The sequence below is a fragment of the Falco punctatus genome (assembly GCF_963210335.1).
Source record: "Falco punctatus genome assembly, chromosome: 6".
Lineage (NCBI taxonomy): Eukaryota > Metazoa > Chordata > Aves > Falconiformes > Falconidae > Falco > Falco punctatus.
Genome location: NC_137585.1, coordinates 61,580,552 through 61,607,974, shown reverse-complemented (window position 1 = coordinate 61,607,974; position 27,423 = coordinate 61,580,552). Strand labels below are relative to the sequence as shown.

General features: G+C 38.0%; 1 protein-coding gene across 3 annotated transcripts in view; it reads left to right on the top strand.

The window, feature by feature from the left end:
• PPP1R12A (protein phosphatase 1 regulatory subunit 12A) overlaps positions 1–27,423 on the top strand; it is a 122,036-nt gene that overhangs the window by 43,778 nt on the left and 50,835 nt on the right. For all 3 annotated transcript variants that reach the window (XM_080392487.1, XM_080392489.1, XM_080392488.1), the window contains exons 2-3: positions 1,407–1,537; positions 18,607–18,725. In XM_080392487.1, the coding sequence (XP_080248613.1) occupies positions 1,407–1,537; positions 18,607–18,725 (250 nt within the window). The remainder of the gene's footprint in view (positions 1–1,406; positions 1,538–18,606; positions 18,726–27,423) is intronic.

Below are 27,423 nucleotides of genomic sequence, written 5' to 3'. Positions count from 1 at the left end.
AATTGTTCTGTGTTGAGTTCTGTCAGAACCAGATGGTCTGGCTCTTTTTTTTTTTTTTTTTTAATTAGTATTAATCAATTTTAGGATATCCTTTTTTCACAGATTATGAATTTCAGAGGATTTTAAGATATATAAGTGTGCAGCATATTGAAATGTAATATTAAAAGATCTGTATTTAAAAGTGCTTAGGCAATTCCAAAGTTTTCTTTTATAAATTTATAGTCCTTATAATGAACTGGTGAATATTATGAAGGCACAATTGCTTAAATAAGGAGATCTGAGGGGTTTTGCCATAATAAAGCAGTATATAATTTTCAGTCTTCATTGCTGTAAGAGTATTCTGAGAGGTAGAGTTTATACCTTAATTGCATTTAATTAGAGGCATAATTCTCTAGGATTTAGGAGCCCAGCGGTAAAAGTTCTCATTTCAGCCTTCTGGTTATGTAGTATTGTTGATTTATTAAGCTACAGAATTAATACCAGTCTTGTGGGGTCTAGCTGTTTTGAGTCCTTGCTGTCCTGAAATGCAGAGGGACTTTTCTCTCTGTTGCTCTGTCCTTTTAAGGGCAGCAGTATGGAAGTTGGCAAGAAAACTCCCTGAGCACCCTGTGAGAAAAACACTCAAACGCAGAGAAGAAAGGCAAAATAGGAGCCAGTCAAGATGGGGATCTGGAGAATGACAGTAGTTCTGCATCTGGGCAACACTGTTTGCTTGGTAATTAAGAGATGGGCACAAATGATAATATTTCTGCAGTGTGCCAAATTGATACTCAGGTTTATAAATAGCAGTGATTAATAGACTGTTAAAAGATCTGTGGTGGTATAGAAAATGCTGCAGTAGAAAACAGCAGGGGGCTGTTGAAATGCAACGCAGCATCCCCTTCCATACTCCTTAGTCTCAACTGTATTATAATTAAAACCATGTTATGGTATTGTTTACCAAACTACTCCCCATCTCCTGGTCACAAGTCTACTTCATGGTGTATGAAGTGTTTATTCAATTGTAATATCCACTGAAGTGACTGAGCTGGATCTGTGATGGAGTGAGGGCCTGGAGGCTTTATAACGGGAACCACTTTGTACTGGAGAATAAGGTTGCGGGGCGGGGTGGGGGGTGTTTAAATGGCTCCTCAGCAAACTGGAAGAAATTTACCTGAGGAAATAATATTTGTTGGGTTTTTTAAAACTGTTTGAATTTAAGGACTTTTTATTACAAATCTGTAACACCTGCTGCTTTTCCCTCACATTCTTCCTGTCTTAACAGTCAAATCCTGACAAATAAACCCTACTCCCTCATCAGACCTGAAAATGCTTACCTTTTTTCCTGAAGATGTTGCTTAAAGATGCACAGTGTTGTAGAATAGCTTTAATATGAACTTATTTCTTAAATCTTTCTTTCTTTATAGGCTTGTATAGATGATAACGTAGATATGGTGAAATTTCTGGTGGAAAATGGAGCAAATATTAATCAACCAGATAATGAAGGCTGGATACCTCTACATGCAGCTGCTTCCTGTGGATATCTTGATATAGCAGAGTAAGACTTTTTCCTCTTTTTTTTTAAATACATGTATTTTACTAATACGTTGTTAGAGAGGCACTAGAAGCAGATGGCATTCATAAATTGTCTTTTTAGTTGCCTCTGGGATGTGCAGTGAGAGAGAATGCTTTTATATTATGCGTTGATTGTGAAGTGTGCTGTGTGCATATCTATTTGTGCATTGCGTTTTCTCTTTCTAGCTTTCTTATATTGTATCCTAGGTAGCTGTAAGACGTAAACATTTAAGACTGTTCATGGCTGCCAAATGATTTTTTTAAAAATTGCTTTCCTCTGTAGAAGGGTTGTTACGGGGGGAAGGCACAGAAAGTTCAAATTTACATTTCACTAGTAGTCTGAAACATTATCCCAGGATAAGTCTACAATGTAGGAAAGCAATTTTGCAATGGTATTTGCAGTCTTGAAACTTCTGTTTTTCAGGTGTGGTATAAAGTGGTGACTTTTGCTAATTATTTTGGCTGTGGAGCAAAATTTTGCAGTTGAAGTTAGATGCCTGTTATGGTATTAGTTAAAGCTTACTCGGGGCTAAATTCCAGGAGTGATTTTCTTGTTATTCTTGAAGCCTGTTGAGGGGCACTGAAGATATATGCTAAAATCAAATTTTTCCTGAGGTTGTCTGGTTTGACCTGAAGTTATGATTAATTTGAGAAAATGTGTGGCATATGTTGTTCAGCGTGCTGTTCTTGCAGTAAAAAAGTTAATGGTGTCTTTCTAAAGGCCCTTTGGGTAAACACAAAGTTCATTAGTTCTGCTAAACACAGTGTGATGTCTGATCCAGTGTAAGACCTGGATAAAATACAGAAAGTTATTTTATCATGTAATTATGTTGCTATACTAATTGCAGTGGCAAAAGATAGAAATTGTAAATTTAGGGAGTTGTTTATTGATGTTCTGTGAGTTTGAGAGTTTTGATTGCTTGAATCTTAAGGGAAGAGAAAAATTCTGGAGACTCTTGTATATTGTTTTCACTGGGAAAATTTTTTTTGGGGTGTTCGTACAGAGAAGTGTTTTGTATATCCTTTTTGTAACTGGGACACTGTGTCACTGCTAACTCCTGCAACCTGTCTTTCTACACTGTGCAGATGTTTGATGGTGTAATCTCCCTTGCATGCGTGCTGGAAAAGTTTACTTGTTGGCTATACTATGACAAGAATTTCTGTACAAACTGAGATAATATAAGCCTTTCTTCAGTTTAGTGAAGGTAAAACACCTGCCTTTTTTCAACAGTAGGAAAAAGTTGAGTAAGTGTTCTTGGTTTGGCATTGCAGCCTAATGTAGACAGAAGTTTATGGAAGAGAGTGATGTCCCTTGTTCACGAGGCACTTTTTCACTGTTGAGTATCTGAAATCTGTAATATTGTTAAAGACAGCCATGTGTTTTTCATACTCTCAGACAATACCTTTCTACATGTTTTCTGTAGATATCCTTGAAAAAAAAGATTATTGGAGTGTAATCCTGTGGGATGTGGGACATCTAAGCTGTTGGAAGAGCAGTGTTTTTAAGGTTCACAGAGTTTTGAAGATAAACTGTTCAAACAAATTCACACATACGGCTGAGAAGGGTAACCTGACTTGAATGGAGCAATATTTGTATCTAATGAGGCCCATGGAGTTTAGGTTTTCTTCAGACTGCTTCTCTAGGAGCTCAGCTTCAAATAATTTACAAAACTGACAGCAGAATTTGCAGCTGAGGCAAAACTGGGAAGATAAAAAGATGACCGAATAAATTACCAGAGGTTAGAAATTTGATTTTTATTTGGCCCATACATGCTGGATCCAGCACCTTCTTTAGTGATGATGCATCTTTCTTGGGAAGCATGAGGATGTTTGTGTGTGTCTCTGTGGCTGAATCTGATATGTTTCATTTTTAGCACTAAATGTTCTGGTTCATGGAAGGGAGCATTTGATTTGAGTAAATACATAGTTCTGAAAAGATCACAGCTAATAGCTTGTCATCGTTCTGTCCTGTATGATATGTAGTAGCATTTTTGTTCAGAACTTCTTTTCATTTACTATTTTCTCGCAAGGTGCAAGAGAGAGTCAGGGAATAGTGTTTCCTAACTTTGTTAGTGAAGGGCTGTGAAGTCTCTGACCTGGGCTTCCCTTTTTCCTCCTCCTGTGAAACTGCTTGTTGCACAGCTTTGTAGAGCTTGCCAAATTGGAGGCTCGACAATCTATTTCTGCTTCCATCTTAAGTCTTCTTAGGACTTCTTTCAGATGTAAACAGGTGGAATGTATTTCTCTTGAAATCTGTAAAAATCCTCCAAATATGCAAATTTAGTTAATATACTGATTGTTTACAATGTTTATATTTTTATAATTAAGAAGAAAAATGTGGCTTGATAGCATACTTTCATTATTTCAAGTTTTCATATCTCAAAATCTAAAATTACATCTAAGAAAGCAACAGAGCGAGGAGATGGATATATTTTCTGTTTATGAAATGCATTTCTGCGTTTAGAATTTAATTTAGAGACTTTCTAGCACATTCTCAGCATGGTGACTCTGTTCACCTTTCAACCTTAACATTCTTCATGTATGTGTGTACATCACTTTCTAAGCTTAAAAGAGGGGGAAGGAAAACAGAAGTTCTGTTAATGTTGCATAATTAATCTTGTGTGATTCATCACTAGGGTTAGAGTCTGTGCAGTATAACTGAGTTGAGGTGTGTTGAAGTTCACAGATCTATTAATAGGATGTAAAACCTTGGTTCTGCTTTCAAAATAAAGAAAAGTTGAATCATTACAAACCTTTATAGTACAATCTTTGTGATAGCTTTTCTTCTTCTGGTGCCTTTTGACTTCCAGAGGATTATATTTGAGGTGGTTAATGTGTTTTTTATAGAGTGAGAAAGTTTTCTATTCAGACTGCTTTTATAATTGAGTCAGTACTCAATCTCACAGTTCAACTGCTCTTTCTGTGTTCCATCCATTTGCTTCTAACACCCATTTCCTACTATGTATGGTAAATGGGAACGACTGGGAGTCACTTTGGCTTGATACAGAATGGTGCCTGCCTGTTTGATCAATGTGGGAACCTTCCCATCTTGCTGTGCTTTCACTGGACACGATCCTCTTGTGTTCTCTCTCTCCCTCTAACATACACATTGTTCTTAGTAGCACCTGCTGCTGCTCAGATGTTCCTGAGTGAGTACACCCATGTGCTGGAGATCTGAGAGAAGTACAGTAGGTGGTAGGGAGCTTCTCCAAAAAAACTCTGGGTATCTCAGGGAGCCACCACTTCAGTCATGTTTTGACACTGCTAATTGCTAATGGGCTGAGTGAATTGGTGCCATGGTTTTTATGTTGCTTTCGCTAACTGCACTGTCTGCCTAATGGACTTCTCACTGCAGGTACATTCCCTGTCAGCCTCCACTGCATTCACCAGTCCTGTGGCATCTTCTCGCATCTTTCCCATTTCAGTTTTCTGCTCCTTTGGAACAACCACCTCCTCATGAATACACTTCCCATCTCCTCTAAATAATTCATCTTCCAGTTTAAGAAATGTTAGTCTTATAGAACTTCAGGTAAAATACAGCAAGAGAACATAGTTTAGCATGAAAAAAGGTGTTAGCTGGTTGCGGGTGGAGAGTTGTGCTTTAAAGTAAAAGTTGCCATGGAGGACAACTGCTCCTTCTATTTCCACTGCTATTTCTGAAATACTTAAGTGCTGGAAGTGCTTCAGCTTACTAGAAATTCTTTGAATAGTTTAATTTAAGAATTGCCTACTTAAGTTAGTGTTCATCTAGTTTATGATCATGTGAAATAGCTTACAAGTAATTGTAATATGAACATGTTTTAAATTAAAATTCTTCAAAATTCCCCAAACAGGTGGATTTTGTATAGCATGTTCTCTTTTTCTATTCTTCTGTATTTTTTTAATATATATACGAAAGCTTTACACAAAGGAGCCTTTTTTCTTGATTGTGCTAGTATGAATTTAAAAGTCAGCATCAAATGTTTTGAAAGATTATAGCTATGTGGAAACAAAATTTAATGCAGTAGGAAATTTTGTGTGCATTCTTTAAGATGGTATTTAATGGGTAGGACCCTTACATTTACCTTTGTAAAACCGCTGGGTGTAAACTACCTTTGTAAAACTGTTTGGGTATGTATAATGATGATTTTTTGTTTTATCTGACAGATCTCTTCTGCAGTTGAAAAGCTTGTGTATTGTTTTGGTATCAGGCAATAAAGAAAATCCTTTTTAGAATGCAAAAAATGCAATAGAGGAGGAAAAACAGTGCAGAGTGGCATTTAAGAAACGTAATTTTTAAATGCTTACTCTTTATTTCTCTCTGCTTTGTGTTGTACCAGACTAATGTAAAATATATTTGAAATTGTAGAAATTTCTGTTCAAGAATTAGTTTTGTGGGCTTTGTACCATCCTGCTTGTGAGTGTGTAGCTGATATATTTTGAAGGTTGTTTGCAAGTATTTAGAGGTTACAGTACAGTTTTACTACTTAAATTTGAATGCTTTTTCATTTTCGCCAGAATGAAGGAAGGTGCATCTTTCAGCAAGTATAAGAAAAGCATTTTTCAAAAATAACTTAGTGACAGTTTTGTGCAAAAAAATACGAGGGGGAGGGAGGTGCCTCCTGAGGGAAGAATAGGGGTTTTTTATACCTTCATGCAGTGGGTACTACCTCTGAGTAACAGTTTGCCAAACGTTGTTGTAGACTCTAAAATTTCTTACGGGTTCAAGGGATGAGAAATCCACCGAGGGTGGACTAAAAAAAAAAAAAACCCAAACCAAACACAGAATACATACACATACGAATGGGATCTGGTTCAGAAAATCCATGAAAGTAGTTGAGAGACTGGAAAAGTATTACTGGAAAAAAACATGTATATGGCCTATTTTTATTCTTCTTGAAGATGTGCTCACTTTTGAAGACGAGCCAAGGTGTTAAAAGGATGTTGGGTCTAACTCAGTATGGTTGCTTTTATGTTTAGGAGGCATGTTTGATACACAGTTACACATACAGACCCCAAGACAGCACAGTTTCAAGACACGGCTTTATTTTACAGATTTTCAAGGCTGAAACATGATTACAGTTAGAGAGAGGGTAACTTTTTAAAGTTCAGAGTCTCCTCACTCAGTTCATTTGGGAAGAGAGCAGCAGCTTTACCACTTCTGCTGCTCTAAAACCCAGCTCACCTGCTTTCCTTCCTGCCCAAAGTTTCCTATGTTTTATCCCCTCCTTCCCCTAGCCTTTAAAGCAGACTTTAAAAGGCTTGTGCATAACCACTGTCTTGCTGCTGCTGCCCATCTGTTTTTCCAGACTCCAGATAACTGAAAGTGAACCCAGCCAAACTAGTTTGCTGAAGCCTCAGCAAGCCATTGTCCCTGTATCTCTCTATTTTAGTAACAGACCATTAAGACTGAGTGATCGTTGTCTAGTATCCTGAGGAGAGACAGTCCTGCAGACCTGTAGTTGAATACATAGATGTTCAGTGATAGGTGGTTTACTTACAGCTCTACTTGCCTTGCAGGGACTGCTGTGGGTGCTGGGTGGTAGCGAGTCTTGCCTGTGGTACATGGATGGGACCAGTGCTCATGTGGCAACAGCTAGTAAAGGGTGTTCAGTTCAATTTCACAATATGCTTGATGTGATCTAACTTGAGACTACCGCAGAAATAGGCAGTCATTCCCTTCTCTCCTTGGTTTTCCCTCCTCCACAGGCTCTTACCCCCTCTCTCGCATTATCTAATGATCACACAACAATGTGGGAACTATTAGCTTAAGACTAGCCTTCAGGGAGTTTGGAAGGTTTACTCTCTTTCGGATAAGTAAGCTGATCTAGTTTGCCAGCAGCAGTTGGCATAGATATGCAGGTATTAAAAAAAACTCTGGGCTGCTTTTCAGACATAGCTTGTACCTCTGATCAGAAGCCTGGCTGTGGAGAGCTGCCTGTGCTGAGGTGAAGTCCTCTCCTTCATCTCCCACCTCGCGAGCCTGAACCAGTTGGTACTGTTGAATGTTCTTCCATGATATCTGAGGGTAGTGCCACAAAATACGTTTCAAAACAGTAGTTTCTAATCCATTTCTAAGTTTTAATAGCTGAATCATCTGGAGCTTTTACTTACTGGAGTGGTTTTGATCTAAACTTTTTTTGCTATACCCCGTTATAATCAGAAAAGCAAGACATTATTTAGGCAAAGCAGACTGATAAAAATGTCAAGGATGGCTCCCATCTCCTTTAGCTTTGTTAGCAGTTATGGTTTTAACTAACTGAATACGAAGTGATGTTATTAGTGATACATTCAGAAATGGATTTTTGGAGGATAGTCAGAAGTTTGGATGTATGAATGACAAGGTGAAGCTGGTGGTCTGATGTAAAACCATATGCAAATTGATTATGTGAGATGATACAGGGTTTGGTCTGATAGAGAATGCTACAAGGTGAGTCAGCATTTCTGTCAGGATGCAAGATGTTTCTTTAAATGACACAGGGAGGTGTTAACTGGAGGAGTAGAATTAAAAGGAAGAAGGACCAAAGATGAAACTTGATACAACCTACTCAGCAAATGGGAAGAGGACTTCAGAAGGATACATTGTAAAAAAAGCTAGGTGACAAAATAAAAGCAGGCAAAGGAGGTTTATTACCAACCAAAGAACAGCTCTTCTAGAAGGATGACTTCTTTCAAGTTGACACTGGTAGAAACGCAACGTTTATTGTGAGAGCTGTGAAAAGGTCACCTCAGGCTTTGGAAGATAGTTTAGGTTAATTTGTCTGTCTTTGCTGCCTTGCTTCTTTCTGGAAGAACAGATTGAGAATAACAATATTGGGAGAGAAAATATGCTAGTCTCTTCCCCTCTCCCCCAAATCAAAGTGCAGTGTTCATTCTTTATGAGCAACATAAAAGTTTCTCCTCCTCCAAACATGTATTACATATCTGCAAGGATAAAGCTAAATTCTATCAGAGAAAATAATGGAGGAACTTGAAGATCAGTAAGCTAGTATCATTTGGCATCTTCTATCATGGAGATGTGCTGTGGCAGTGTACTGTTTTCAACATGTTTTTGCTGCGTATACGTATGTTTTAAGAATAATGAAACACTTAAGTTGTTTAGGTGGATGGTGAAATTCCCTTTTCAAAGTCATGATCATTATGTGGTAGAGTTTAACCTTTTCTGCTGTGTAATTGTGATCTGATGTTTGGATAAAAAACAGCTGGCAGAAATATAATGTAAGATATGGTTGATGGATTAGAGGAAGTTATAGGACCTAACTGATTTGATACCTGTTTGTTCAGCTGAGAGAGTCTACGAGAGTGGGTCACTCTGGGATGCACAAAGACAGTGTGTAGCTGATGGCTTCACATTGGATTACTGTGTGCATCTCCACTTGTGACCCTAAATATTTGTTAGTAAGTATATTGCATTTCTATTCTTCTAAAGATAAATTTACTAAACCTTTAAGTTCAGAGTTATCTTCTTCAGGCACATAAGATTTAGTGGAAGGTATATTTTTTCTTTTAATATGCTTTAGCAGTTCACTGCATCTAATGAAAAGTTAAGGGACTGATGCCTGATGCAAAGCTCAGAGCAGTCTTAATTTTTGGCTGAAAAAGAACTTGAAAGTGCAGCTCATGTCTAAAAAAAAAAAAAAATCCTCCTTTGAGAAATTATGTGCATAGGAAAGATCTTACTTGTTTATCACAGAGCATTGGTTTTATTGGTATCCTCTTGAATGTGACAGCATATGGAAGCCTGGGACCTCAGGCAGACTGCTGAGAAATGTAACATCAGGTCCTCCCTGGATAATATAACTTCCTGTTGACCCCGATGGACTCCTGTTTTTCTAGGTATGACTAGAACATGGGAGAGCAGCTCCAAATACATGAGCAACCAGGGTTTGAATTGATCAAGTGCTTGATAAGTGTGGTATACTGTGACTTGTGAGAGCCTCATCAATTAATTCAAAATTGTTATTTTAGAGACAGCGATAGATTCTTCTTAGGCTGTGGAACCTGTGGAATTGTTAGTGCTGTTAAATATTGAATATAGTATTTATTCAGTTACCTGATAAAAAATTCAATTCACAGTAAATTTGGGGTTGAGTGTTTTCTAGGAGAAAACATGGGTGTGGTGTAGATTGCTACTTCTGTGCATCTCAATTTTTATTTTCTTTCAGCTTTTACTTAAGTGTTTTTCTCTATTGTGTTTGACCCTTTTCTGCCATGTACAGTAGACTTTCTAATGACACTAAAGCAATTTATGACCTACTTATCCTTTCTTGCAGCTGTGTCTTTTGTTAGATGTCCTAAACTACGTCATTGAAGTACAGATGATCCTAATCTGTGTGTATTTTTCTAGTCTTACCCTGACTGAGGCAGGATAAAAGCTGCTTGAATTCTTCTGAAATCCTTGTAAATATAGCATGGTATCTCTATAAACAGAAGGCTGCTGTGCATTGGTGTATGTGAGTTACCTGGATACGATTCAGACACCAAGACACAAAAATGTAGGGGGTTTTTGTAACAGCAGGTATGACAGGAAAAGCATAAAAAAAAGCAATTACTTGAAACCTCTTGATTGTGGTTGAGGCACTGCTTATCAGATTTGAATAAAGAGTAAGAGTTTCTTTTGGAAGAAATGTGTTTTGAAGGAAGTTGAAAGTGGACTGGACAGGCAAACAACTGCTATGAGTTGCAGATTGCTGATACCTAACAAGGGGTCAGACTGAGTTCAGTACTACTGATGATGCTAAAAGTTGCACTGTGATAGTAATGTTGCTTCATAGGGAGATTTGGTCACTCTATTATTACACAACATAATTACAAATAAAATAAGTTCTCTGATGGAGTGATTATATCTATGCTAATATCTGTTTAAACACAGTAAAATAATTGATCTTGGTTAAGTTTTTCTGATAGAAACGCCACCACGTGGCTGTTGGACCTAATTAAACAAGCTTATTGTCCTCCATACTCATTAACTTCTGCTGAAATAGAAAGCAGCAGCTAAAAATCAGAATCTGTGGTGCTGCTGTAGTCAAATACAGCAATGCTACTGTTGGCACAAGGCAGGAGGGACAGTGAGCTAGTGGTGCGATCACCTCTTGTTGGTGAGGAATTAGCTGAGGAAGGTGGGCAGCAGCATAGTTTTCCTTCCTCCTCCTCTTTTTCTGCCTCCATGCTGTTGTTACCTTTTCTTCTAACCAGCGTAACTCAATCCCAAATACTCACTTTGATGACACGTTCATAAATCACCACAAATGCTTGGAGACTTGCTATAGGAAAGCATCCTGAGCCACAGAGTTCTGTGATCTAGAGTTACTTTATGTACTCTTCTGCAGCTGCAACAAGTTATTTTTCAAACTCAACAGTCATGTTTGCACTATAGGGTGCAGACTTCAAAGTAAAGGAGAGAAACACTTGTTCACGAAGTGCAGAGTGAAATTAGCATTTGACATACACTTTAAAAATAGTTTTTGTTTAGCCATATTTCTTTTCTGCTGAAGTTTTTTGCCCTGTATTAATCCTGGCATTACCAGACTCCATGGGGGTTTTTTTGTGTTTTGTTTTTGGTGTTTTTTTAAAATAGGTTATAGCATGTGCTTCCCTATACAGCTTTCTTCCCGTTTCCTACTTTTCTCACTCACTGTTTACTTTAACCTAAATGTTGCTCTGCTGCCTCTCATATGTCTTTCCTCTGTATGAATATGGTAAAATATGAAGGCTTAGTTGCTTCTCATATGCTGCAAGTAGGAATTTTTCCTGTTCCATCTTTGTACTGTTAATGTTTAGGTGGCCGCCTACGTACAAATATTTCTAGAGCTTATTGCTGGCATTTTTCGGAGGTTTCTTGGAACACAGGAGGAGTAAAACTAACCAGATACTGTTATCTATGCTGTTTTTTCAAAGCTTCTGCATACCAAGACAGAAAACAGATGTGATTCTAGTTGCTGTGCTTTCTTGGACATGCAAGTTGCGGTGGAGGCTGGGGACAGTTAGCTATGTGCAGAGCTCAGTGGTGTGTGTTCCTATGTTGTGGAGTGTTTGGTTCATAAACGTAAATATGTTTTTCATATAAGTACAGTATTTAGGATTTATAGAAAGTGCTGTTTGCATAGGGGGAATTTTTTTTCTCATTGCTTGGCTTACTACTTTGATAACTTTGGGTGTATTTGACAATTTGGAAGTGAAGATATGTGTCTGTCTGAGATGCCTTTTGTAACAGCTTCATGAGGGAGAATCAGAGACTGGATTTGCTGCTATCTGGAGGAGCTCTTGCATATTGAAAGATACAAAAAGTCTTTTCAAACTGGGCCATAATTTAGAAAAGCACATATGCTGAAATCTGGATTAGGCTGGTAAAAACGGAAAATAAATACCCCTTTCTGTTTGTTCCAAATCATTTGGCCATTTGCTTCTCAACTTTTTTATTCCTTTTTTTAAACATCTGTAGCTACCTGAAATTCTCAACGCTTGTATTCTGCAAGAGGAAATAATAAATCCACCTCAGATCTCATGTTGATATCAGCTGTCTTAAAATAATCAGTCACGTATTTCAAGAAAAATACCTAGTTTTGCCAAATAATCCTAGTTGGCCTTATTTAACTTGGTGTTCTGTGTAGCTGCTGGCTGATGATACTGCTCATAGGGGGAGCATTCCTGTTTAAAAAGTGCTGCTGCTTATTCTCTCTGGAAAAAAAAAATCAAAAAAAATCTGGAATTTGCAAAGAAACATAACCTTAAAAGTGCTAGAGTTTTATCATTATTTTATTTTAATTTAAATTCCATCACAAAAGCCTGTCTTCTTGTGTCAGTTTCTATGCAGTTAAATGTTTAGAGGCAGAAGGTTGAGGTCCACTAGGAATTGAGAGCATGCAATGGTGTTTTGCAGAGTGCCTGAGTAAGACATCCCTGTGAGTTTGACTTAATTGTTTTTCAGGTAATTTGATTTATTCTACTTCAGTCGTAAAATCATACAGGAGAAAGTATTCTTGGCCCAGTTGAATTTGTACAGTTTTGTTCCAGTATTTACTATGGAGCCTTTATTTTCTTCTGTAAATCATAGATCCAGGACGAAAGACAACTGCAGGAGTAGTTCAGCTGTGGAGAATGGAGGACAAGGGAAATTACCTGTAGGTCGTTGTGGAAGAGGATGAGTAGATCCCCTGTTGTGCTGTGCAGCATGCCACTGCCCAGGCAAGCAGGGCCCCTCTGTGCCTTGCCAGACCTGCCAGCCACCTCCACTGTGCCGCGCACATTTTAGTGCTCTCCACCAAATGCTTACAAGGGTTACAATATGTATTTCAAAAAGAGTGAAAATGTGACTTTTTACAGTTACATTTATATGGGTTTTGAATTATGTGTTTAAAAGCAAGTGTGAAGGGTGCACAAGAGGGTGTTTGAGGAACGGCTTGGTGCTGGCTGTTCGCTCATATTCAGCCAATGAACGTTTTTCTTGAAACTTGCCCACTGACACAGGGTGTATACATATTATGTACAACAATAGAATTTAGCACAATGTTATTCTAATGCTATTGTATTTGCTTCAAGTTTGTATAATTTAAGATCTTTTTCTAAAAAAAGAAAAAGGCTAGGCCTTTCTTTAATATGTTATTTTGAGAAGTGCCCCTTAAAAATTCAAGAATCACAGAAGCTGTAACTTTAGCACAAACAAACCCAAACTAACAAAACCAGACCCAGACCAAAACCACTTTTGAGAAGGGCTGGGGAGCTTGAGGTTGCATTCTACTTCTGAGTTAATAACAACATTGTTAGGAATTTAAATTTGAAGTGAAACTCCTCTGCAGGGGGAAAATATTTATAGGAATATTCCCAGACACGCAAGCCAATAGGAGGTCTGAAAAGGATCAAGTGTCACAGTTTTAGTGTACTGCAACTTAAAAAATAAAAAGTCAGAAACAGCGATGTTAAAAATTTACATTTTTTATTTGTTAAATATCTCATGACATTATTTGGCCAGATTATAGATGTCTTTTTTTATTAGTAATTTGAATGGTTCACAAAGATGTACTTTTAAAAGTGTATTGATGCTTTATATTTTAAAAAAAACAGTGAAATAATTTTGAAAGGCATTTTAAAAGAAGGCAATTAAAATATGTATTCCAAAGATGTGCAAGTTTCTATTTTGTTGTTACATCCTGTGGACTGTGGGGCAGATTTTATTTTCATTGTTTCTTCAAGTGATGGCTTGCACAGATGCATGAACACAGTAACACTTTTCCTGTCTCTGGCTCCCTGTTACCATTCAGTTAACACACTCGTGGAATTAATTTGAACTCCATGATCTATGGATTTAAAAAAAAAACAAAAAAACAGCTGGATTTAGATTAAATTGCTGATTAGTTAAAAGCTGTTGGGAGACCAGTTTTGCTGTTGGTTAGTACCCCCACTAGCAATTAAGCCATGTCTCCCTGGAAGACCACGTTAAACATGTTTATTTTAAATGTATATACAACACATTGAACAGCAAGAGATTTTTTTAGGAGGGTCCCTGTCTTCATGTTTTTGGAGTTAGAGACTGCTGTCCAGTCTTCTGCCTAGTCTGATAGGTCCTCTTGTTTTCACTAGTGAGTCTCCAGTGAGTTCAATAAGAATTCTCATTAAACTGAATCAATTCAGCAGCCACTTCTCTGCCCTGCCTTGTGCTTGCCACCATTCTGGTGACCTTCAGGTTCAGCGAGTACTTGAAGTTAATTATATCCCTAATGACTTCACAAACTTGTTTCCAGATACTGTGAACTGGGGCAAGGTTTGAATGTAAACATATGCCCCTCTTTCTGTTGCAGAGATAAAAAATACTAAAATGTTATCTGTAGCGTATCTTGTCTGCAGCTGACAAACTTCAGTAAAGCCAAAGTCTGAGCATCTTCCAGATTAAGTTCTAAATTCACAAATAAGACTTAAGTTTTTATTTAACTGTCTTCAGAGAGAGGTGTCTTCCTGTCCATTTACTTTGTGTGTCTATATGCATTTTGTTAACAGACTTACACACACACACACACACACACACACACGTCAGCTGTAAGGGGTTTTTTGTTGGTTTGAGGTTTTTTGTTGGTTTGGTTTTTTTAATTCAGATTGTAGGCCAAGTTCCTAGTTAAAATTTTTAACTTCCAGTTCCTGAGCTTGGTTTTGGTGTTGACTGTTTGGCTTTTGCACAGTAATTTCAGGGGGTTGTTACTTACAGTCTCAGAGATAACTGAGATTCCAACCCTTCACGAAAGTTATTTTTCGTAATATGATGGGAGAGAATCTGGGTTTCATAATAATTATAGAAAATAAATATTTCATGTTTTCTTTCAAGGTGGTTAATTTCAATCTACAATAGCTATTGAGGAATATACAGCAGTGATTCCTAAAAGACAAATTTCAAGTAGAAGTAGTATTTTTGCCTTCATGAAACAGTGGTATCAAAAAGCAAACTTGTTCTTCCAGTCTGACCCAGACTGCTTAATACTTATCATGGAAACATCAGGGCAAAACATCAGGAATTACTTTTATTTTCCTGTTCCTGTACTTCCTGGTATTCCAGGGGTACTTGGAATTCCCTATACTTAAACTACAAGAGTATCTAAAAGAGGTACCTTTTAGCTTCAGTGTCAACACTCGAAAGCTTGCAGCTCCAAAAATAAACATGGTATGGATCAAGCTACTGTTTCCTTCTCATTTATTTATATTTTGAATGAGCACCTACCAGAATATTACAGAAATTACTGGATTTTCTGAATTATTCTTCTGTAGCTGTCTGTTGAACATGGCTATTTTGCAACAAGTGAATTACAAAACACAGAAATTTAATTGCTATACCAAAAGCTTTTGTAAGTAGGTGACCGATGGGAGTCCTATATGTTTTTATTTTTCCTCTGCATCCAACTTCGTAAAAAGCACCTTTTTCTGAACATGGTATCCAAGGACGTGGTTCTGGACTTTTTATTACACAGCTCAAATTTCCTTTTCACTGCATGCAAATAGCTGTATCGATCTAATATCAGCTGAGGAAATGAAAGTTATATTATGTTTACTTTAGAAAGACGGAATTTCAAGATGAAGGTAACACCTATTTAATAAAGTTAAAATACGAGCAATTATTTGCCTTCCCCCCCACCCCACCCCCAAACTTGGATGACTTTTAAAATACACATACATACCTACACACAATAATATGCTGTTGCATGCGGAGGATTTACTAGATGGTACCAGAAATACCGAAATGTCAAATACACCCATATTTGAAGTCATACTATAAGTTTTAACTAACATTAAGTCAAAGTAAAGTTTGTTTGGAAGGTAATTAAAAAAACCCCAAACAAGACAAACAACCAAACTTTCTGATCTTTAGGATTATTCTGGTACTGGCTTCTGCTCAGTTATGCATTACAAACAGAGGGCATCATTCTCCTAGTCTTGTTTACCAAGGCTGTTCGCTTTCTGTATGTGATGCAGAGTCAAGTTACCTACATGTCTGAAAGGATTGCTCTCCTTTCCCTTGGTAGTGCTAGTTTACCTAATAAAACCTAAAATCCTTTAGGCACCAGGATGACTTCATGCACCATCTGAACCCTGTCATTGGTTTGCTGAAACTGTTTTTACTGCAAATGAAGAAAAACAAATGCATAAACTTCCAGGACAGAGGCATCTGTTTCTGAATGATGTGGCCAACAGAACAAACATGGATTTTATTACCAGGCTTAAAAGGTGTCTTTAAAATAGTTGTGTTTTGAATAATTTGGTTTATACTGGGTATTGCTCATTCACTACAAATTTACTTGAGGGAATCGCTGTTAATTTTTTGTCGGGGTTGGCAGAGGAGAGGCCTACTTGGAGTGGCTGAAGGAAGGTTAGGAAAGAGCCCTTCTCACTTCCCTAGCAAGTAGCATGCTGCCTTTCATCTTTCTTCTGTTTCTTACATCCCTTTAAATCCTGTGAGCTCAGGGCAGGTTCACCCATCCTTCCTTTGCTGACCCAGGAGAACCAAAGCCCTGTAAGCATATGCAAAGCAGAACTCGGATAACTCTCCTTCTCCAACCCTACTAATCCCCCTAGTTCTGCTGATCTGATTTAGGCCTGTAAGCAGCTTCATTTTTGGAGTCTGCTTTGAAGGATCATTTGATCATGAAATTGTTCATATATCTGAATAATAACTTTCTGAAACGCTACTGTGGCCTTTTGTTCATTCCCTACACTTTCTTACAGATTTCTTCTTTTATCATGTCTGTAAGTTATTGACCCGCTTGACCAAGTAGAACCACTTCAATGAGAGATGTTTTTCTACAAAAGTAGGTATCGTGGAAACAGGCAAAAATCAGGTTTTTTAAACATCATTTTTTTCATGTCTGTATTAGAAGAAACAGGCTGAAAGAACATGAATGTTGACTTGGGACTTTTTTATAAAGATATATTTTGTCAGTGATTGACTTTGGTTTTGAATCAACGTTTTGACTTTGTAAGAAAGTCAGTGTCCCCACTGCTGGTTTTGCCTGTTCAGCAGATACCTTGCATAGCAATTACCTGATCTGTAACCTGGAAGGGTATGTCACCATTAGAACAGTTCAGTTGGTATTGTTGAGAAATGTTAATTCGTATTACTTTTTCATTTCCACTGAAGTCAAATCTTTAAACTGGAGAAAGGTAGTGGTCACATCAGTACTTTTTAAGAGGAACAATGTACAACCAGCACCACATACCAGCATCAAAGTTAGTGGTGGCAACTGATGATGCATGTCCCAGGAGATGTGGTTACACTTCTGAGAATTAATTTGCATTTTGTGATCTGTCAGTTCTTACCTGTCCTTGACATAATTACAGAGCTTTAATAACAAGTTCTGTTTTAGTCATAGATTAAAAAATAGACATCTGTAAGAGTACTTGATGCTGAATTATTGAATAAAGATAAGGAAAACAATGCCTCTAGATCTGGATCTGCAATTGTTAATTGGCAATAGTTAAGCAGAAATATTTCAAAGCATTTGTAGTAGTGTTGGATTAATTTTGTGATTGGCTTCCGCATAATTTGACATTTTGCGATAACAAGGTTTGATTCCATACACCTGTTACCAAATCAATAACTAGTTCTTCAGGTGTGAGTATTTACTGGTTTATTGGTATTTTTTTCTCAAATATATGGAAAGTGTAAATTAAGCTCTGCAAGGCAGAAGGTATGTTTGTAGTTTTTTTGCTTGTGTTGAGTCCTGTCATGGCTCAAACTTTTGAATTTGATAGGAAGTGGAAATGTTACGGTCAGAAGGTGTAAGACCGATCTGTATTGATGTTTTAATAGGTGTTCATTGTCTACTTAGAAACAGTGTTTTAAGCTGTATGTTCTCAGTAACTTTATAGGCTTATAGTTTAATACAATGAAATGACTTAATCCTTTTGTGACTTGTTGTTGGAATTGATCCATTTGACTTAATTGGAAATTCAGAAATAAATTCCAGAGTCTGGATTGTTGATTCCTGAGACAGTAGTACTTCAAGTAAGAAAACACTTAGTGGGGTTGGAACAGAGTGTGAAGCGCTGCTTCCTTTCTCCCCCTTGCCCCTTTCCCCACTGAAATCAGACCTTATGAATACTGAGGAGCACAGTTGATTCTAGTTTTATTAACTTTATGAAGCTGCCTCAGAGACCAGGAGTCATGATTCTGGCATAGTATAGAAGCATAATGTGCCACCAAATTTGGAAGCTCTAGGAAGAGTGGCTTAATATGAGGAGCTCATGGGAATTGGTGGTTCAATCTCTGTTCACCTTTGTGTTCGCTTTTGTTTGTCCTCTAACCGTTTTCTTCTTTCAGTTCTTGCAAGTATGTTTTTAAATATGTCAGGAGTCTTCGTGGCAAACTGAAGAGCAGATGGAGGGCTATTTGTATTAATGGGTATTATGATGAAAAGACATAGAGGTGCTTGGGGTTGTAGGCAGTCATGAGGGTTTTTACTTATACCTAATATAGTTGTTTCTATTAATTGTACGTGTACACGCATATACCCGTTGTATATGATATCCTAGTGGCTGGTGGGGGTTTTTTGCATCAGTTTTACTATTTTGCTTACTGTTTGTTTTTTCTGTTGGCAGGTATTTAATTAGTCAAGGAGCACATGTAGGAGCTGTAAATAGTGAAGGAGACACCCCATTAGATATTGCTGAAGAAGAGGCAATGGAAGAGCTGCTTCAGAATGAAGTAAATAGACAAGGTAATTTTGAACATGGAGGGATGGTTTTGTATATTGGACACTAAATATATTTTCAAAAACATGCTAAATCAGGAATTTTAGGGTCACTCAATTTATTTTCTGAAGAGAATTGTCAATGCAATGTGCAGTGCTCAAACTGTCCTTTAGGTGTTTTTACTCAGCCGAGCCTCATGTGAAGAAAGAGGTCAGAAGTGCTGAATCCAGGTGTTGACTGAATTTCTACATTCACTTAACAGAATTTAGGTGGTTTTCAGGTACTATGGATGGTATTCAGTGCATCTGGGATATAGACTTCTGTATTCCAGCTTTAGACTATAACTGAAGAGATTCCTGCCTTAGAGGGGAGAGAAATAGTCACTTTTAGGGTGACTCAGATGTCAGTTTTAGGATGAGGTGAATGTAGCCCTAAGGTAACTTTTTCTTTCCGTTGACCACAAGAAAGCCTAGAATAACTAAACCAAAGGTAAACAACTATACTGTATGCCATAAATCACCCTGTGTGTATATTCTGACCTTTTGAATGCCCTTCTAAAATGCCAAATGTCTGAAATTATTCCTTGGAATAAGGAGTCTTACATTGCACTTGTGGTATGACTGAGAACCTATCACAAACCTTTAAGTTAGCTTCTAAAGGGATAATGCAGGTTGTTTTAAAATACTGACTTTCACTTGCTGTGTAAAACGTGTTTTCCAAGCATTCCTCTTAAATTTTCATGTCAGTTGGCTTGCTGACAAGCTAAAGGATTTTCAGAAGACTGGTCTTTTTCAGATGGTTTGAAAAATATGTTGGCTGAACAAGGCACCATATCAGGTGAGAAAAAACTTGCTAGGGCTGTGTTTCAGAATGGTGTGACCTCCCTCTGTGGAGAACAGGAACTGGATGCTGTCCTGAGGACTGACCGTACTGTGAACATCCCTGACAGCATTTGTGCCTTCCTGGTTGTAACTGGACACTAAAGCCTATGGTTCAGTATATAGCCTATACATTTTATTTATTTTATGTAAATAGATATGTGTATATATGCGTACACACACATATTTAAGAATGCATTTATATATACATATTCTACCTAGCTTGTTTTGCTGTTAGACCACTTAGGAGTTTCAGTTTCACAGAAGCAGGGAAGAAGGCATGCAGCATCTCTCCTGAATTTGGAAGCATAAAATCATAGAAAGGTTTGGGTTGGAAGGGACCTCAGAGATCATCTAGTTCCAGCCCCCCTGCCGTGGGCAGGGACACCTTCCACTAGACTGGGTTTTTCAAAGCCCCATCCAACCTGCCCTTGAACAGTTCCAGGGACAGGGCATCCACAGCTTCTCTGGGCAACCTGTTCCAGTGTTTTACCACCCTCACAGTAAAGAATTTCTTCCTAATATTTAATCTACCATCTTTCAGCTTAAAGCCATTACTCCATACTGTTGCTACAGGCCTCTGTAAAAAGTTCCTCTCCAACTTTCTTGTAGACTCATTTTAGGTACTGGAAGGCTGTTGTAAGGTTTCCCTGGATCCTTCTCTTCTCCAGGCTGAACAACCCCAACTCTCTCAGCCTGTCTTCGTAGGAGACATTCTCCAGCCCTCTGATTATCTTCATGGCTCTCCTCTGGACTGACTCCAACAGGTCCATGTCCTTGTTGTGTTGGGGGTCCCAGAGCTGAACACAGTACTCCAGGTGGGGGTCTCAGGAGAGTGGAGTAGAGGGAGAGAATCACCTCTGTCGACCTGCTGGTCACACTTACTTTGATGCAGCCCAGGATATGGTTGGCTTTCTGAGCTGCAGGTGCACGTTGCTGGGCCATGTTGAGCTTCTCATCCACGAACACCCCCAAGTCTTTCTCCTCAGGGCTGCTCTCAATTCATTCTTCACCCAGCCTGTATTTCTGGTTGGGATTGCCCCAAACCATGTGCCAGACCTTGCATGGGCCCACCTCTCAAGCCTGTCAGGGTCCCACTGGATGGCATCCCCTCCCTTCAGCGTGTCAAGGGTGCCACACAGGTTGATGTTGACAGCAAACTTGCTGAGGGTGCACTTCATCCCACCATCCGTGTTGCTGACATGGATGTTAAACAGTGCCGGTCTCAACACCAGCCCCTGAGGAATGCCACTCGTCACTGGTCTCCACTTGGACATCAGGCTGTTGACTGCAACTCCTTGAGTGTGACCATCTAGCCAATTCCGTATCCACAGAGTGCTCCATCCATCAAATCCATGTCTCTCCAGTTTAGAGACAATGATGTTGTGCAGGACAGTGTCAAATGCTTTGCACAAGTTCAGGTAAATGACATCAGTTGCTCTTCCCTCATCGACTAATGCTGTAACCCCGGCATAGAAGGCCACCAAATTTGTCAGGCAGTTTGCCCTTAGTGAGGCCATGTTGGCTGTCACCGATCACCTCCTTACTTTCCATGTGTCTTGGCATAGTTTCCAGGAGGATCTGCTTCATGATCTTGCCAGGCACAGAGGTGAGACTGGCCAGCTTGTAGTTTCCTGGGTCTTCCTTGTTTCCCTTTTTAAAAATGGGGGTTATGTTTCCCCTTTTTCCATGCATTGGGAACTTCACCAGACTGCCACAGTTTCTCAAATATGATGGATAATGACTTAGCCACTTCATCTGCCAGTTCCATCAGGTCCTATGGACTTGTGCCCTTCAGGTTCCTTAGATGTTCTTGAACCTCATCTCCTACAGCGGGTGGTTCTGAAGGTGTAAGAACTAAGGGCATTTACCTGTGGGGTGAAATCATAGGGAATATTTAATAATTGTGGATGAGAATGGAATAGAAAGGGTATAAGTATGGATGTGAACTTGTAGTGTATATATTACTAAATCACGAGACAGTTGTCTCAGCAATAAGGTTATAATCATATGCTTTTGATGGCATCCTTAACTTGAATATAACATTAATATATACGGAAATATTTGTTTGCTATTATCATGATCACTTGGAAAGTGCCTAATTGTGTGTATGTTTTGGCTGTAGAAGTTAATAGCTCTAAAATAGGAACTTAATTGTTTATCTTAATGTGGAATTAACATGGATGCATTGTGACAGTGTCGTCTTTGACTATATATGTAGCTGAATGCAATTATCCCTCTAGCTTTAGTGGTACTACTCCTCGTATAAAATAAAACAGTGCTGCAGTTTTGATAATGTGGGTTAACTGTGGGGTCTGTGGAATGGTCATCCCTGTCTCAGTGTTACAGGTAGTGGAAGATAAACCTGTTTATTTTGAAAATAAACCTGAGTGCCAAAAACCCTTACCTCTGTGTAGGTAAAACATGCAGTGTGAAAATTAAGTAGACATTTTCTGTAACATTTTTGCCTTGAAACCTTTTCATGTTTATTTATTCCTACATTGATTATAGTTTCATTTTTGTGTTGCTTAGTTAATGCTGTGAATATGGCTTCCTCAATATTGGCATCAGCAGAGTTGTTTGGTGGCAAAAGATTGCCTGGAAGGATCAGTCCAGGTTCACTGTGATTTCAGATATGTTTAAATGATGTAATCTGATGTTTGTTAGAAATATGAGGAGAATCAACCATATTAGCTCACCCTTTTTGCGGCTTTTGCAGACCTGTCTTTATAGGAAAAGTTTAAACAGAGCCTTCCAATTGTGCAGCTATTCAGCCTTCTAGAGATCATCAGTTTGTTTGTTCTTATGCCTAATTTTTACAGGTATCGAATTATGTTATAAGGACATGTCTAACTACAGGACAAAAAATGGGTCTCTGGAGGTGCTTAAGTTCACAGGAATAAACTATAGAATACAATACGGTTCAGGTCTATGTGACTGACGGATCTGCAGTGTTTGCTCATCCTGTTTTAGCATTCAGATTCCAAAGTATGACCTGTCTAGAGAGGACATGATCAGTGATCCAAATAAATTATCTTGTTTTACAAGTTCTGTTGTAAGGAGTGTTAGACACAAAAGAGAGCTTTTATGGTGTTACTATCCAGTGTCTGTCTATCTTCATTTAACGCCATACGTGACACTTCTAAATTATGGCACTTGATTCAAGCATCTTTCCATATGTCCTATTGTGTGGGCCATAGACCCCCAGACAAGGCCGTCCGTGTTCTGCTGAGCATATAGCAGAACGCTGTTGATACGTAGTAAGTAATGTTGATAGTAATTCTGAACTAATGGACTAGTTATCCTAAACATGAAGCCGTAGCACTCCAGTAGTAAGGAAAACATTTTTCTGCCCTAATCTTCAAAGGGGAATTATTGGCTTAATAATTTCCTAAGCTTAAAACCTAGTTTAGTTTTATACTTTGTGAGAAGAAAAATTACATACGTGCTTAGAGAAGGGGTAAAGATTTGTTGACAGTTACCAACACTTCACAAATAGGAAAACTAGGTGTTTTATGGAAATGATGGCAAAGTAGTGCTGAACAACTATTCTCTTTGCATGCCATCTGTTGTAACTATTTTGTGTGTTATACAAAAAACTTATCTTAGAACCTGCTTTGTTGTTTCTGTGTTGCTGATACCTTCATCATGGGCCAGCCCCATGCATATAGGTGCCACTGCATTCCACGTAATTCTTGATCTTCATTAGGCTTATTCGTATTTGCAATTTCTCTATATGATCCCTTATGTTTCTACTCTGCAGTGTTTCAACATATCATAGTTGTGGAAGTTGTCTTTTGCCAGTAGTGTAAGGTTCTGGTGGCACTGGTGAAAACTAGCAGACCGCAGGGAGGTGCGGCTGTAGTGCTGGCTAGCCCTGGCCAGTTCTAAATGTTGCCTCTCCTTAGGTCTCGAGTAGAGAGAGTTAACTAATGGTTTGGAGCAGTTTTGTAGCTGTTTATCATCGAATGTCCTCTTCAAATTATTTTTAACTGCTTAAGCAGTTATTTTGAATTATAGGAAACATTCTCAGGAGGTGAGTTAGTGGGGAGAGGTGGTGTGAGGTGAATCAGGAGTTCATGGTGCAGCGTGGCAGCTATTATGTAACCATCCGGGAGATCCTTCTCCTTTTCCAAGGAGAAGCAAATGTTCCTCATTCTTAATTATAGGTAAATGTAATGAGACTCTCTCAGATGTATTGCTTAACTCAGTTTTGTTTATGTGGATAAAATGCAAACTATTACATTTGTTTATAAACATTCTCTACATGAAGTAAAAAGCGGGTTGACCTTCCCTGCAGTATCTATAAAACATGCCTTTATATGGCCGAGGAGCCCTGAAATTATTAAGCCAATAATTCTGCGTTTAAATTGATGCTGAGCTGCATTAAATGCTCACAAAACCTGTTTGGAACTGTTGAGTAACACTAGTTGATCAGAAAAAAATATGAAAACATTTAACAATGAATTATTAATGATTTAAGAAGTTGTTGGGCTGCCAGAGAGTTTGGGTGACCGGGTGGTGTGAGCGCGCACTGCGGCTGGAGTTGGGCTGGGAGGCAGCGCATTGCCATCTACGGGCCGTATGGAGAAAGCGTTTGGAACCCTGTGACGAGCGTTTTCTTTTTCCCTCGTCTCTTAATAGTGTCTGGAAAACAAAAGCAAGGAGAAAGGTCCGTACAAGGTATCATAAAGGCTGTTTACATTCCATTTTCTGTAGTTAATAATGGGAATTGTATTTAGCTTCTCTCAGAGAGCAGCTTTTACTCTATGACACAAAGTTTAATTCCCATGTTTGTGTCAGTTATTAATGTGGGATGGTTTATTTAGATTGGCAAGGTTCTTGTACTTTCTTCTGTTGATATATGATCAGAAATGTACTGTTTTGTAAAATAATGTATTAATGGAGCCATTAGTCCTCTGCAGCCATTATATCTTGTTTGGGCTTCAGAAATACAATCATTTGTGATATCGATAGAAGTCTATATTTGGGTTTAGTGACTTTTTCTGCAAACACATTGCTATTTTTGACATAATTCCCTGGGTCTTTAGTCGTACCTGGAAAGTATGCTTAGGCATTAACCATTTTGAACTTCTGTTCAAGGTCAGGGTTTAGGAGGAGATTTTCCCCGTTCTTCCTTTTTACAAAAGTACCTCAAAATGACCAGCTTCACACATGAACAGTTCTACAACGATAGGAATTTATGTGAGGTCACTCAGGCTGATAAGGATGCACAGTTAGACCTTGGGCATGTACAAAGGGGATGGACATAAATGTGACTAACGTGATATGTAAACTATTTATTTGTGTAGTACTGTTTTGCAGGCAAAATTGCCGTGTAAATGGCTGTACTCTATAAAGAATTGTTTTGCCAGGATCTCCTAATCTGCACTGCTGTGTCATTCTGAAAGGCAAGCAGGTGTGAAGGCCTAAGGAAGCTACAGTTTGCAGTAGTGCACGTATCAATATGTAGGAGCCTTCTGGAGGAACACATGATTATCAATACATTACTGATTCAGAGTTCCTGGTTTTCATTCTTTCTATCTGTCAGTCATAAAGATTATTAGAGATGTAAAATCTAATCTCTGCTCCAATTTTTATTTAGTCATGGATTGTCTTGAGAGAGACAGTTTTATAAACTTTTATGTGCTTAATTTTTACCACAGCTTCTTTCAAGCAAGTACCTTTTAGCTTTTTCCTCTGCTTAGTGCTTCAACAATCTTCCTACATCTTGCAGACAGCCTCCAGATTATGAGTCTTCATCGGTTTCTGATAAAACTTAATTTTATTAATTTTTATTAAGTTGCCAAGGCTGAAGTGATTGGTTTAGTTAATTTAAGTGGACAAATCTAGTGGTTTGGTCAGCTGTTTAGAACACTTCGTGTATAACCTGCCTTAGTTATTTCATGAAATTTAGTAAAATTTTATATTTTCATCTGTCCTTAGCATAAACTTTACCAGATTCACTTAGTGAACAGAGTCTTTTCTCTCATTGATTTTGTGTGTGTGTGTGTGTGTTTTGCTTTTTGGTTGCTTGCTTTTTATAGTGGTTTTTTTTAATATGTTTGTAGACAGGGAGTATCTGTTACAGTGAATTGACTGAAGAATAATACGCAAGAAGTGAACTCTGTTGTAGCACTTTGATATGCTACCGCAAACCAAACAAATGAAACAAATGACATGTTGTATTTCCAAAAGCACATAATAATTACTTTCCTTCTTTCTGCATTTCAGGAAATTTTGATTTGGGCATGTAATTTTCAAGGATTTTCTTGCTCTGCAATTGGGGAATTGCAGCATCTGTGAAATACTAATTCATGTGTAGCATAATAGATAAGATCAGTCTGCTATCCGCTGCCTTAAGTGTATTTCAGCAGTGCCAATATAATTGCTTTCAGTTTGCCAGTTTGTTGCTTTGGCTTTTTACTTGCCAGTGGATTGATAAGAGCTTGATGAATCTGTTTTATTACAATGTTTTACCATGTTTTTTACACAGTAGAATGATGCATTGAACTACATATGATCATCTTTATTACCTATGTCATTTCATTTTGTGGTATTAATAATTTCTTTTAGTGAAGGCCACTTTCTCCCTTAGCTCAGTTTCTGCTGCATGGCTAAATGGGCAGCAGTCAAGTTGGATTTCGTTTGGTTTCCATTTTCTGGGGGTTCACTTGCCCTGTAAAGGATTAATAGCTCACAGTTTCTTTGAATACATTAGAGCCTGAAATGGCTCTAATTATATTATATCTAATTATATCTAATAAATTATAAAACCTTTGAAAAATAATTATAATGATTTGATTATGTAGAGTAGTTTTGAAAAGAGATGTTCTAGCTTTGCATAGTCTCTGTTTGAGGTCTGCTTTATATTGTGCTTTAGTTGAGCAGGGGAGTTACATGATAGAAACAAGTTTGCTAGAGAAAAACAGTTTGGGGGTGGATGAAACTTCAGCAGAAAATACTGGAACAAAGTATAATTAGATCTGAGTCAAGGAGCATCTAAAGTAATTTACAAATCATCTTCTGTTTTATAGGCTGTAAGGACTACTGCTGAGGTTTGTGGGTTTATTTAGTAAATCAGTACCTTTTTTCTCATTTCACTTGTTTTTATTATATCAGAGTTAATGCTTTGCTCCACAAGAAATCAAAAAGTTCAGAAGACAGAAGTGTGTATTTCCCAAGTCCCTGCATACCAGTGTCTAATATTAGACAAATCATACATACAGAATTTTTCTGAAAGTTGATCCACTGATTTTGTAAGAAGTCAACCGAGATACAATTTGTGCTCTTGATGCCCACAATTCTGAAGTCCCTTTTCATCACAAAACTTGTCACCATTCAGTCAGTATAGACAGAGCAATGCTCGTGCATTGTTCTCTTCAAGACCCCTTTCCTGCTGTGTTCTTTAGATCACTCCATATGGTAGTAATTAAAACATGATTCAGATACATGCTTTGCTTTGCCATTCAGGGTTTGGGTGTTGCTGTTCTTTAAGCTGTTTAACTTGATGTGTATACTTGTAAATGTTATATTGCATTTCTCCCTTTTCGTCAGTGTATGGTAATTTTTTATGAGATGTACTATAAAAAATTTTCAATGTTTTGGTTTGGTTTGGTTTTTTTACCTGAGATACAAAGGGAGATTTCCAAAGTCTTGGCTGTTTAATTTGTGTTTCACAGTGATAGAAGACAAACTAGAAATTTTTTACAAAGTATAAGAAATACAGCTCCATCTTCCTTACCATCAGTGTTGAGAAGCTAGGCTGTTCCTCTTCCCTTAGCTATGTCCTCGTAAAAAAATTGTAGCTGTTTTCTACTTTCTACAGATACATTGAACCAGACTT